This window comes from Varanus komodoensis, unplaced genomic scaffold (genome assembly GCF_004798865.1).
Source record: "Varanus komodoensis strain SLA01 unplaced genomic scaffold, ASM479886v1 scaffold19, whole genome shotgun sequence".
Classification (NCBI taxonomy): domain Eukaryota; kingdom Metazoa; phylum Chordata; class Lepidosauria; order Squamata; family Varanidae; genus Varanus; species Varanus komodoensis.
In genome coordinates this window covers 2,574,329-2,585,569 of record NW_025335550.1, presented here as the reverse complement: position 1 = coordinate 2,585,569, position 11,241 = coordinate 2,574,329, and the positions used below count along the sequence as shown (strand labels likewise).

Below are 11,241 nucleotides of genomic sequence, written 5' to 3'. Positions count from 1 at the left end.
CTCGGCCCGGCCCGGCCCGGCCCCGCGGCGCGAGGAGCGCCCCGTCGCGCAGCCCTCACCCGGCCCAGCAGCCCTGCCCGGGCGCGGCGGCGGCGGCGCGGCGGCGCGGCCCAGCATGCGAGAGTGAGATGCGTCCCCCGGCGGCAGCGGCTCCTTCCTGGGCCCAGGCGGCTGCGGCGGCCCCCACGCCGTGGATGCGACTGCGGAGCCGGCGCTTCGCGCTGCACAAGCACTTCTATAGGACTCATTCGCCCTGCTGAGGAGCGGCGCGGAGAGGAGCGGGCCGCCGCCGCCAGCGCCGCTCTCGCGCTCCCGTTAAGAGGGAGGCGGGCCCCGTTAGAGACAGGCGGCCGCCCCGGGCCTAGGCCCGGCCCGGCGCGCCGTTGGCCGCCCTCCGCCCGCGCGCGCCCTCCGCCGTTCCCCGCGAGGCTCATGGAGGGCGCCGCCCGGGCCCCGCCGCTCAGCAGCACCCAGCTGGGGCGCCTGCGGGACGAGCACGGCAAGGTAAACGGCGGGCGACGCAGGGCAGGCCCGCGCGAGCCGCCCCCGGCCCGGGAGCCGCGTGGCCCGCCCGGGGGACGCCGCCGCCGCCGCCCCAGGCCCGGGGGCGACCGGCTCGGGGCGCGGGGTGGGGGGCGCGGCGGAAGGGGGCGCGGGGCCTCCCGGCTTGGAGGGGGCCGGCCAGGCGGCGGGAGGAGGGGGTGTGTCGCCGCGCCATGTGGCCGCTGTTTTCGGTTTTGCTTCTCGGGCTGCGCCAGGGAGGGAGGAAGCGTGGCTTTGGCTCTTAGCACCAGCCTTCCTCGAACTGGTGCGCCTTCCGGACGTGTCACACTACAACTCCCAGCATCCCCACCGGAGCTTGGAACTGGGCAGCCAGTGCAGATCATAAAGCGTCAGCGTCATAGGTCGCTTCCTTCTTGTTTGCTGACGGTCCTGCTGCCCAGGCTTGGACCAGCCGCTGAAGTCTCTGGACCGTTTGCAAAGGCGGCCCCTTGTGCAATCCGCTGCCCTCATCCAGACGGGTTGCTGCTTCCCCAGAGAAGAGCCCTGCTGGATCAGGGAACCGTTTTTTCTGTCCAAAGTTCTGTTCACACAATGGCAGACCAGCGGCCTGTGGGAAAGCCCACAAGTAGGATATTGGGTGCAATACAACCACACTGCTCCTGTTCCCAAGCAACTGGTGTATGGAGGTGTACTACTTCTGTCAAAAGGTCCTTGCAGCCACTCGTCACCTGACCCTCCATGAATTTCATTAATTCAAGTTGGATGGCTGGAATGCCATCCAAGTTGGCCATGGGGAGACTGTGTGGTAATGAATGCCACTTTTTATGCACTGGAAGGTACCAGTTCGAGGAAGCCTGCTTTGGCGGAACAATACGCACAGGGCAATCGTTCAGAAGCATGTCCCATGGAATGCAATGGGGTTTAGTCCCAGGTAGATGCACATAAAGGGTTTTCAGCCATACAGTGTAGTGTTGTTATTTGGAACAAAGCCCTGAAGAGCTATTTAATAGGGGCTGGAACTAAGTACCTTTGGGTGATACGTAGGGGCCTGTTCCCACAACAATTTCTGCTCCCCTAACTTAACAAATTATTTGAAAACACAGTTTACAGTTTTTTCAAAAGGTCTGCAAACAAGATGAATCACCTACTATATTTTCTGCATCTTTTCAAACTCTTAGGTTAGCTCTGGTCCTGTTTGAGCCTTGCTTCTCGGTAATGTTTTCCTTTGATGTAATCCTGTGGACATTTAGGCTTGAGACTCAATTTGTCAGAACTTGATAAGTCTGATCTTTGAGTAGACATGCTGTAAATAGATTTATGTGATCTGTTTCTATACCAAGAAAAGGAAAAGTATACCTTCAAAAGCTTATCATTTACTTCTGTCCCTCCAAAACCTGCCATCCTCAGTGCGCTTACTTGGGAATAAACTGCACAAAAAGCAGTGAAATTTGCTTTTGATTGTATTGTGTATGTATTCAACTTTCATATCATGTTTTGTCCCCAAAATGCACGGGGCAGTATGTAGGTCTTTCGGCAGTCTGTTTATCCTCGCAGCAGCCCTATGAGAGGGAGACATGTTTGGCCAGCAGTCACCCTGTGAGCCCAGTGGTGATTTAAATGGGTCATTCTGAGGCTAGTTGCAAACAGTAGTTGTCACACCAGGCTATTTAGGATTGGGGTGCAGACTTCAAAGCTCATCCGGGTCTCTGCTCTTGCAGTGAATCTAGTGCAGTGGAAAGAAAGGCACATAATGTCACACATCCCAAGGTTTTGAAAGATATATGTAAGTTGTCCCTTCAGCCCGTATTATTTTGATATGCTCTAGGCACAATGCTACTGAAATTTGCCTTTGATCTGTGAAATCTACAGTGCAGCCCACGTGCATTAACATGGAAGCACGTTCCACTCCTTTGTACGTGTGTGTAGTAGGACTGAAGGCATTTAACCCAGAAAAGTTAATTTCCTTTGGCTACTGTCTTATACTCCCAACCACAAACCTATTGTACTTGAACCTGGTGTGCAGATCACAGATAGGATACCTTTCAGTCTTCAACCACCACAAAGTAGTTACAGCTTCAGCTCTGTTGTGTTGTGAATGCATAGCACAGTTTAGTCCTCCATCTTGGTTTACCTATGCTTTTTTCACTTATGGAATGGTGAATCCCCCCTCCTTTTCATTGCAGATTCTAATCTGCATTAGTGATTTTATGGAATGAGGAATTTAACCATTAGCATTTCCACTTCAGTCAACAAGGTTATAAAAAGAGTGTGACTTGTGCACCTAGGTAAGGGGGCTGGGACAAACAACTTGGGTGAACCACAGGGACATGCTCAGGTGCCTTTTCACAGATTGTTGTGGCTAGAAAAATGAACAGGGTTGCCAGTTATAGCTTGATTTCTGCATGTGTTGGTAAATGGTTGACCGGTTGGACACAAGGCTAGTTTCTGTGATGATCCCTCTAGTGAACTTGGGTGGCGAGTGCTGACTGAAATTGAGCAACAAGAAGGGGGTATTTGTAGATTTGGGATAATCGCACGTCTTGCGGAAGTGCATTAAGACCAGAGCACCTGCTTTGAACAGTCCATTGGGGAATGAGCATGCTCAGGAGCCAAAGAACGGTATTACATCAGTTTGGAAATTGGGGGTGAGGATGGGATGCAGCATTCTGGAGGTGGCTCTGAGTCCTGAGCAGAGGTAGCCCTATTAGAGTGTGAGGATACACTGCTGCATTGTGTTGCATCTACAACGTGTGTGTCTGGGGCATGGCTCTCTTCTGTAACCCTCCAGATGTTTTGGATGACATCTCCCAAGACTACTGGCTATTGGCCATGCTGGTTAAGTCCGATGGGGGTTGAGATCTAAAACATCTGGAAGATACTAGGATGGGGAAAGCTCTGTGAGTAAAACAGCTGGAAGACATTTGTCTTTAGGGTGGGCCAGACTGAAAGTCCTCTGGTAATTGCAGTGACTGTTGGCAGCAAATATTGTCTAATATGTATTGAGGATATGACAGGACCATTGCATTTGAGAAAAGGGGGAAGTATCCAGCCTACAAAATGCAGGCTATTTTCCAGTGGAAAGTGTCACTGATAGAGGATGGCAGAAGCGCAAGCCCTCCAGTTCACTCCATTACATGGCCACCGATATAAATTGACCTATTTGTATGCGCATCAGTTGTGCGTAAACATGGCTCATGTGATTTTCCCCTCCTCTTGCTCAAGACAGCTGGGCCTCTTCTGTGAGTGACCATTAAATAAAAGGCAGGATTTACATAAGGAAATAACTTCTTCATAGAGGAAAGGGGCTTGCACTGTTCTTCCATCAAGCTATTTGAGCATCTCCTCTGCTAAATATATGAATGAGAAGTTGGTATTCTTTTATGTAACTTTCCTTTGTGTGCCTGTCAAGGGGTTTTAAAGGGCATAATTGGATATCCTACATGTGAAAGATTTTTTCATGCTTTGCAAGTTGGAATTTGAGTTTTCGGGACTGCCAGTTAGATAACAGACACTGGATCAGCTGGTGTATTTTAGCTGCAGAAATAATATAGCAGACAACCCCTGTATCTGCTTATGTAGTATTTCTTGCCCTGTCACAGACCTTGTTTGTACATAATGCTGATCCATGATTTATTTAATCCATGGCTTGTTTGCCTGGTAGACGATCAAAGAAACCATGGTTTCCTTTTTCAATCCTTGGGTTGTTTCCTTGCTTCTTTAGCTGCTCCCTTCCTCTACCCCAAATATCTTTATTGTACTCTCATGCTAGTTTCTTTTGACCATTCTTGCCCATCATATTTCTAACTCAGTGAAGCATGCCACAAACAGCCCATGGTTCTGAGTCTACACATCACAAAATCCCGTGATTTAAACAACCATGTGTTCACAACCTGACAACAAACTATGGGTACTTTTTCGGCTTTGTCTGTGGTTAACCAGTCATGGTTTGTTAGGATGGATGAATTTTCATAACATGACAATCTAGAACAATATATGGGTTAAATAAACATGGGTTAGTACTGTAAGTGAACCAGGTCACAGTATTGCACTAAAGCTGGGGTAAGAAGAATTGAGCACATTTGCTCTCCATGCAGTGGTTGTAGGCCATTGTTTGGATGGTATAAAGTGCTTATACTTCTTTTTGTATGGTGGTAAAGATTAGGAGCCTAGATTTCTATGGGGGATGTGTTCTTATCAGGCTGACAAAGAAGAAGTATTCTGGTTCCCAGATGTACATTTAAACATTCTGTGCTAATTCCTCAGTTTGCGCAAGTACAGACAAGAGGAACTAAAACTAAAAAGTGGTAGTTATAGACCGATTGCAGTTTAATAGCCAAACTGAAATGATTAGTGTTTACTATTTTGTATTTTGTTTTTGTACTATTTTTTATTTATTTCTGTGACCCGTCCCGAGGCTATGTAGCAAGGGGACGGCATATAAAAACTTTAAATAAATAAATAATAGTGTTGCTTTGTTTAAAATGTTATCAACAACACAAGATAGTGTTACTGAAGTTGAAGTTGACATAATTCAGAAGTTAGATCCTGAATACTTGCATTTATATAAATATACTTTTTTTCTCTTTTCAATAGTAAGAACTGTGACTTGTAGCATCCCTCTCACCCCAAAATATTTGCAAGAGGAGTTGAGACTAAAAAGAAAGAGCTCAGGTTGCCTGCCGTGACAGGCAGAGTTGCACACCCTGAGAATTAACACCACAGAACTCAGACATTTTTAAAGGACGTAGATGTTAACTAATTTAGACAGAAGCAGCAAGAATCCCAGGGAGCTCAGCTGAGGCTTTGACAACATATCCACCCAGAATCTCTCTTAGCTTTTGAAGCAACGAAAGCCAGGAGCTACTTTTTGTCTAGTCTACAAGTGAAGCTTTGCTCTTGAGTGATGGTAAACCTGTGATTTTTGCTAGAGGATATTGACCTGGACTTGTGCCAGCGGTCTTGTAAGGCCTTGAAGGTAGATTGGAATCTTTTGGTATAATCAGGGAGCACTGCTTTTCAGTGGTGGTGTATTTCTTGAGTGTGTGGCCAAATGTTTACAATTTGTTTGCAAAATGGCTGAGATGAAACAGTTTAAAGATTTTCCCTTGAAAGTTAGCTATGCAGGTGTAATAGCAGCTTATGTTAAAGTAGTCGTATACCTTTAATTATTCTTATCCTAAAATGATGTCTATTTTCAAATGTAATTGTGAAGTTTTAAAATGTCATTTTTTAATGTTAGTGCTGGAATATACATTAGAATATTTGTCATTTAATGCTCTTTAACTTGTAAAATACTTGGTCTCATAACATTTCATACAGATCTTGCTTTTTTGTCCCAAATCTCCTTTAGCTGGCTGACATTTTATAATTTTTGTAGCTTCTGAAATCTGTTTGAATAAATTGTAAGCCTAATAATAGGCTGCCCTCAAAATTGATTAAAGAGTGTGACGCCAAGGGTAAGCTGCCTTGGTTGCAACCTTGGTTTTAGGGTCAATGCTAAAATTTATTACTTAGGTATAGACAGATTTGGATTTAGCAGGTCAGAGTACAAGTACTCAGGCAAACAAATCTCCCTTGAAATATGCAAACTACACCTACTAGTAGAGTTCTAAATGCTTTGCAGAATATCAGCAAGGGTTCTAACACACAGTGGTTGAACAAGAACAATAAGGAGCAAAAAGCTTTCCCTCCAAAATTAGGCTTTGAAATAAAAAAAAGTCTGTGGGAGGGAGAATAACAAGATTTGTGTGTGAGTGCTAGTTCTGGTACTGAAAGACAAATTCCTGGGTTGTGCATGTTCTCAGAGCCACCTTGTCTTGTAATCGTGGGCTGAATCACACATAATAAATGCGAAGCCATAATTTAGAATTATGGAGCTGCATGGAAATGAGCCCACTCTCCTCTCTTCTCTCGTGTGACTTGGAGAAAACAAAACCAGAATTTAAGTTTCACTTTAGCAGATTCCAGATTAAAGCAAAAACCAGGGATTGTTATAAAAGAAACTAGTCATTTGCCGAACAAACCAGAAACCAGAGGTTAGTTTATTAAGTAGTTGACTAGGGTTTCTTTTAAACCACAGTTCCTGGTTTCATGTAATGACAAACTGGGAATTTGCTAAACTCAAACTAAGTTCTGCTTTATTCCTCCAGCAGAGGGGCTGGATGGCGTGTTTGAGCCCAGTACTTTCAAAATGTTACAACCAGATAACATGCCGGGCCAAGCTTTCATGCCGGGCAGTTAGGGGAGGTGCAGTCCAGTCTGGGGGCTGGTAGGCTGGGAAATGCTGTGTTAAACCTGGCTTAGCATTCTGTGCAAACCAGACCTCTGTGTTCACCTTCTTGAGCAACTTGTTTGCAAATGGTTGCAATAGGTGGGCTTTAGTGTCCCAGCATAAGACAAAGTAGATCCCGTAAGCCTAAAACTTGACCACCTGCTGTATGGACAGTCAGTAGGAACAGAGAGCTGCATAGAAGCGTTTGCTTCAGGCTCACAAGGGTCTTCCTTGCCTGCTTAACTTCCTATATGAGTTAAGAACTTTGCACTGAAATGTATAATCTGTTGTAAGCCACTTTGGGCTACAACTACTTTAAAATAAAACAACTGTAATAGACAATGGACAGAAGGATTCACCAACACCTTAACAATTTGGTGAACAATTATTTTCAATAACTGAAAAAACCTTGAAAAATGAATTATTCTCAATTATTGGGAAGGTGTATTTATTACATCCCCTTACTACAGTGTAAGTAGCTTGTCTTTCTGTCCAAACTCAAAATCACTAATGTGCTTTTTTTGTCTTTTTTATTTCTTTTAAATCAAATCGCTTCAGAGTCACTTAATGAAAGGTGCCCCATATGCTTTACTGCTGCACCATCTGGGCCGTTTTCAGGTCATTACAGTCTGTTGTGTAAATAAGCATGGTTAGTTTTTCCCCAGATGTTGAACCTGTACACAGAAGCAGTGGAATCAGGTTAAGTTTGAGCCAGAACCCCAAGTGAACTACAACCTACGCCACCACCTTTCCCATCACTGCCGCTGCCAGAACAATCTTGGCCATTCACACAGGGCTGTTCATCATCGGATAACTTGCGGGTAGGTGCCTACCCTTGAAGCTGCAGTCACGACGTGTCCAACACATGTGCAGTGAGGCGCTTGTGCTTATGCCCGACTCTGCCAACTGCGACCGGCCTGGTGACGGATGATAGCAGTTGTAATTCAGCATTTGCAGAGTCATGGTTGCTTCATGTATGGAGCAGGACAAACAGTAGCTTATCACTTCAAATTAAATATTCCATTCAATGAACCATTGAGGTGGTCTGGTTACTAGAATTATGGCTATATAGAATTAACCATTGGGTGGTGCTTTTCTATATTTTGGATCTGTCCAGGCTTGGTTCTTTCATTCTAGCAGCTGCCTTCAGGGCAGTTGCAGTGAACTGGCAATGATTTGGGGACATCTGGAATATACCCTATTTGCTTTAATTGGTGGCCCTTCTGGGCCTTTAATACTTGTGCAGGGGAGGGAATGTCTTGCATGATAAGCGATACCCACGGAAATTTCCTCTCTTTACCACTATTAAAGGTACAAAGAACCCTCTTACCTTTTGCTAGATCCCTCACTTAGCTGTGACATTCTCCCAAAGAGGTTGGGGTGCTTGGTAGTTCCATTTTTGTGTTCAAAGCAAGGAGTGGTTGCCTGCTAGCAAAATATGGTGTGTTTTTGCAGTGAGGGTGGCTAGGCAAAGCTTTGGAAGGAAAAGCTTGTGTGCATGAGGTGCAGGTGGGAAGGGAGAGTGCTCCAGCCCAAGGCATGGGCTGGTTAGTGGACATTGCACCGTGCCTGGATTTCACTTATGCAGCTGGAAAGGCTCTTAGAATGAGCCACCGTATGTTTCAGAAATTGCAGTGTTTCAAAACCCAAGTTTTCAGGCCTCTCTCCGTGCCTTAAGAAGGATGGGGAGCATCCAAGTGCCCTACTTTGTACCCATGAATTGGGCCATTGCATTCAGTGTGGCTGCTTCCCAGCACTTGGGGTATAGCCTGAGAAAGACAGTCCAAGATGCCCTGAATTCTGCTAAAGTGCTTGGGAAACAGCCTAGAACCGTTTTCCAGAAGAGCCTTTGCTTTATATGACAGTTGTGCATCGTGGCATTGTACCCAGGATGAGCACAATTGCGATATGAAGTGTGAAGCAGCTCACGTACCCCATCTTATGAATATTTACTTAGAAGTAAGTACTATTATGTTCAATGAGGCACACTTCCAAGTAAATATGCATTAAATCACATTCTCCTAGCTAAGGCCAAAAAAAGTTAGGCTTTATATTTGATTGGAGTTCAAAGTATAATGCTTATGCCTCTGTATTTGTAAATTTGTGCAACCTTATTCCAATAAATGCTTTTTCAATAAAACATTTATTTGGATTTTTTTTATTTTGGTCTTGTGAATATTTGAGATATGAGAGAACACACATGCCAGGTCTGGAAATATATAGATAAGCACCATTGTAAGTTATTCAAAAGGATGATTAGAATGGAACTGTGTATCTCGCTTTACCACCAACTAAAAAGAGGCATCCTGCTTGATACAAACACGATAGGCAATTATATTTTTGTACCTCAGTAGACAAGAGCCCAATAATTTGAGTCTCATTGTGTTCAAGCACGGTAGGGCTTAAATACATATAGTTTTAAACAGAGCCAGGCCGAACACTATTTCTGGATTCAGGTTTTAGAATTAACCTCTGAGACATGGGGACTGCATGGAAATATACGTGAAGTTGGTCCATTCCACATGCATCACTGGATCAGCATTTCAAACTTGGCCACAGTTGCTTTTCCTAAGGGCCTTATTTATATGTGTGCTTGTTACAGTTGTAGTATTTTGTGTTCTCAGCTATCAGCCGGTCCCAGCCAACATCCCTTCTTTTCAGCCTATTATAGTCATGCTGAATATTGTGATTGAAGTTAGTGATTTTGTATATTTTGGTGGCTGTTGTCTTAAACTTTCACTGCCTGATATGTACAATGTTTGGCCTAATTCTCGATGAGATCCGAACCTGTGACTAGGCTGTAGGACTGTACTGCGAGGAGAGGTCTGCCTGATTGAATGTGCCTTAATACCACCCCCCTTTCAAAAGTATTCCTTAGATATAGAAATATAGAAGTGTTCTAGCATGGTCTTCTTGATGTGCTTATTTTCTATCTGGAGCATGTTTAATGTGAGGGCGACACCTGGTCCCATTGGTCCTGGATGGTCACTGGGGGTTCTCATTTCCTGATGAGTAAGGAAAGCATACTGTGAACACCACTGTGGTGGACACTCACGGGTTCACTGTGCGTACAGTTTTCAAGGCTTTTTGGTTCGTTACCCCACCCACCCCAGGGCAGTCCAGTCCAGTCCAGTCTGCTCTGGTCCTTTACAAAGCAGGAGGAAGGGGATGTAGACAGCAATAGAACATTTGCTTGGGAAGGTCCTTTATCCTAGCAGTGCAGAGTTTACTTTTACAATAAACACGATCAGTTTGCTCGGCAGTGTGGTTAAACTTTGTTTTGTTTATAATATTCAAAAGTTGCGACTTTTTGCAAGTTGCAAGGACACCTGCCTGGTGTTAAAATATCTGTTTCAACTTTGCAGTATCAGATTTGGTAATAAATTTGGGCTATATACAATTCTAAATGACAGAGTGAGTTCCTAATGGCAAATAATATAGATTTAAAGGTGTTTTATTTGTTATAAACATAACATGCACTTCTTTACCTGTGCAAGACATATTTAACATCTGCATTCCAGCATTGACTTGCACATAGGATTTGAGGGATTGTAAATGCAGCCTTGACTGCTGCCAGTGTCTTTAGTTTTCTATTAAGAAATAGAAGCATTTAAATGTTTAATATAGAGCTTAATTCAAGGTTAAACAACCTCAAATTACTCTCCTATTTGCTCATATTCAGATAACTTTTCAAGTGGTAAATAATACTCCTAAGCACTTAACTGTGCTTCATATCCTCAAAGACATTAATTAATAACAACTTCCATGAGGTGGAGCAGTAATTGCCTCTTATTCCCATTTTACAGATGAGGAAGTTTGCACTGAATGCTTGTGTGCTAGGCCTCAGAAAGAGTTGCTGTCAGCAGCAGTTAGATCAAGGTTATCAAAAACAGTTAAGGCTGCAATTGGAGCTATATTTCCTAGAGAGCAAATCCTATTCATTGGGATTTATCATTGTTTGCATACTGGCACTGCTGACCATAAATATTTTTTTTCAGTATAGCTGTTCAGGACACTGGCATAATGTTGATCAGTTTCATGTTTTAGAACCTTTCTTGGTTAATATTCTTAACAAGTTTATCTACTATTCTGATTGTTCAAAGCAGATTACAACAGATAATAGAAAAGAATACAAAATAAGAAATGAATCAAAATTCAGTAACTGGTTATATTGACTGGACTGAAAATAAGTTTTAAATTATGATTTCTGAGTCATTAGTATCTTGAGTCAAATTGTGAGGCTGTTTGAGTCAAGGAAAATCAGAAGAGGGAATGTCAAGTTTCTTTTTACGTGTTTTTGTCCCCAGTGGGACACCTGCTTTAAGTGCCCAGTCAGGTAGAAGCAATTACGACATTCAGTTATGCAAAAAGGCATATTTCAGAACAGAGTTAAGGCTAGCTCATGTTGACTCAAGCTTTGCAAAGCCAGGAAATTGAAACATAAAACTGATGGCTTATCAGACATG

General features: G+C 44.0%; 1 protein-coding gene across 2 annotated transcripts in view; it reads left to right on the top strand.

The window, feature by feature from the left end:
- The first annotated feature begins 387 nt into the window (after positions 1-387).
- URI1 (URI1 prefoldin like chaperone) overlaps positions 388-11,241 on the top strand; it is a 53,764-nt gene continuing 42,910 nt past the window's right edge. Inside the window, exon 1 of one of the 2 annotated variants that reach the window (XM_044427648.1) lies at positions 388-504. In XM_044427648.1, the coding sequence (XP_044283583.1) occupies positions 433-504 (72 nt within the window). In that variant the 5' untranslated portion in view covers positions 388-432. The remainder of the gene's footprint in view (positions 505-11,241) is intronic. The other variant, XM_044427647.1, reaches the window with a different exon arrangement.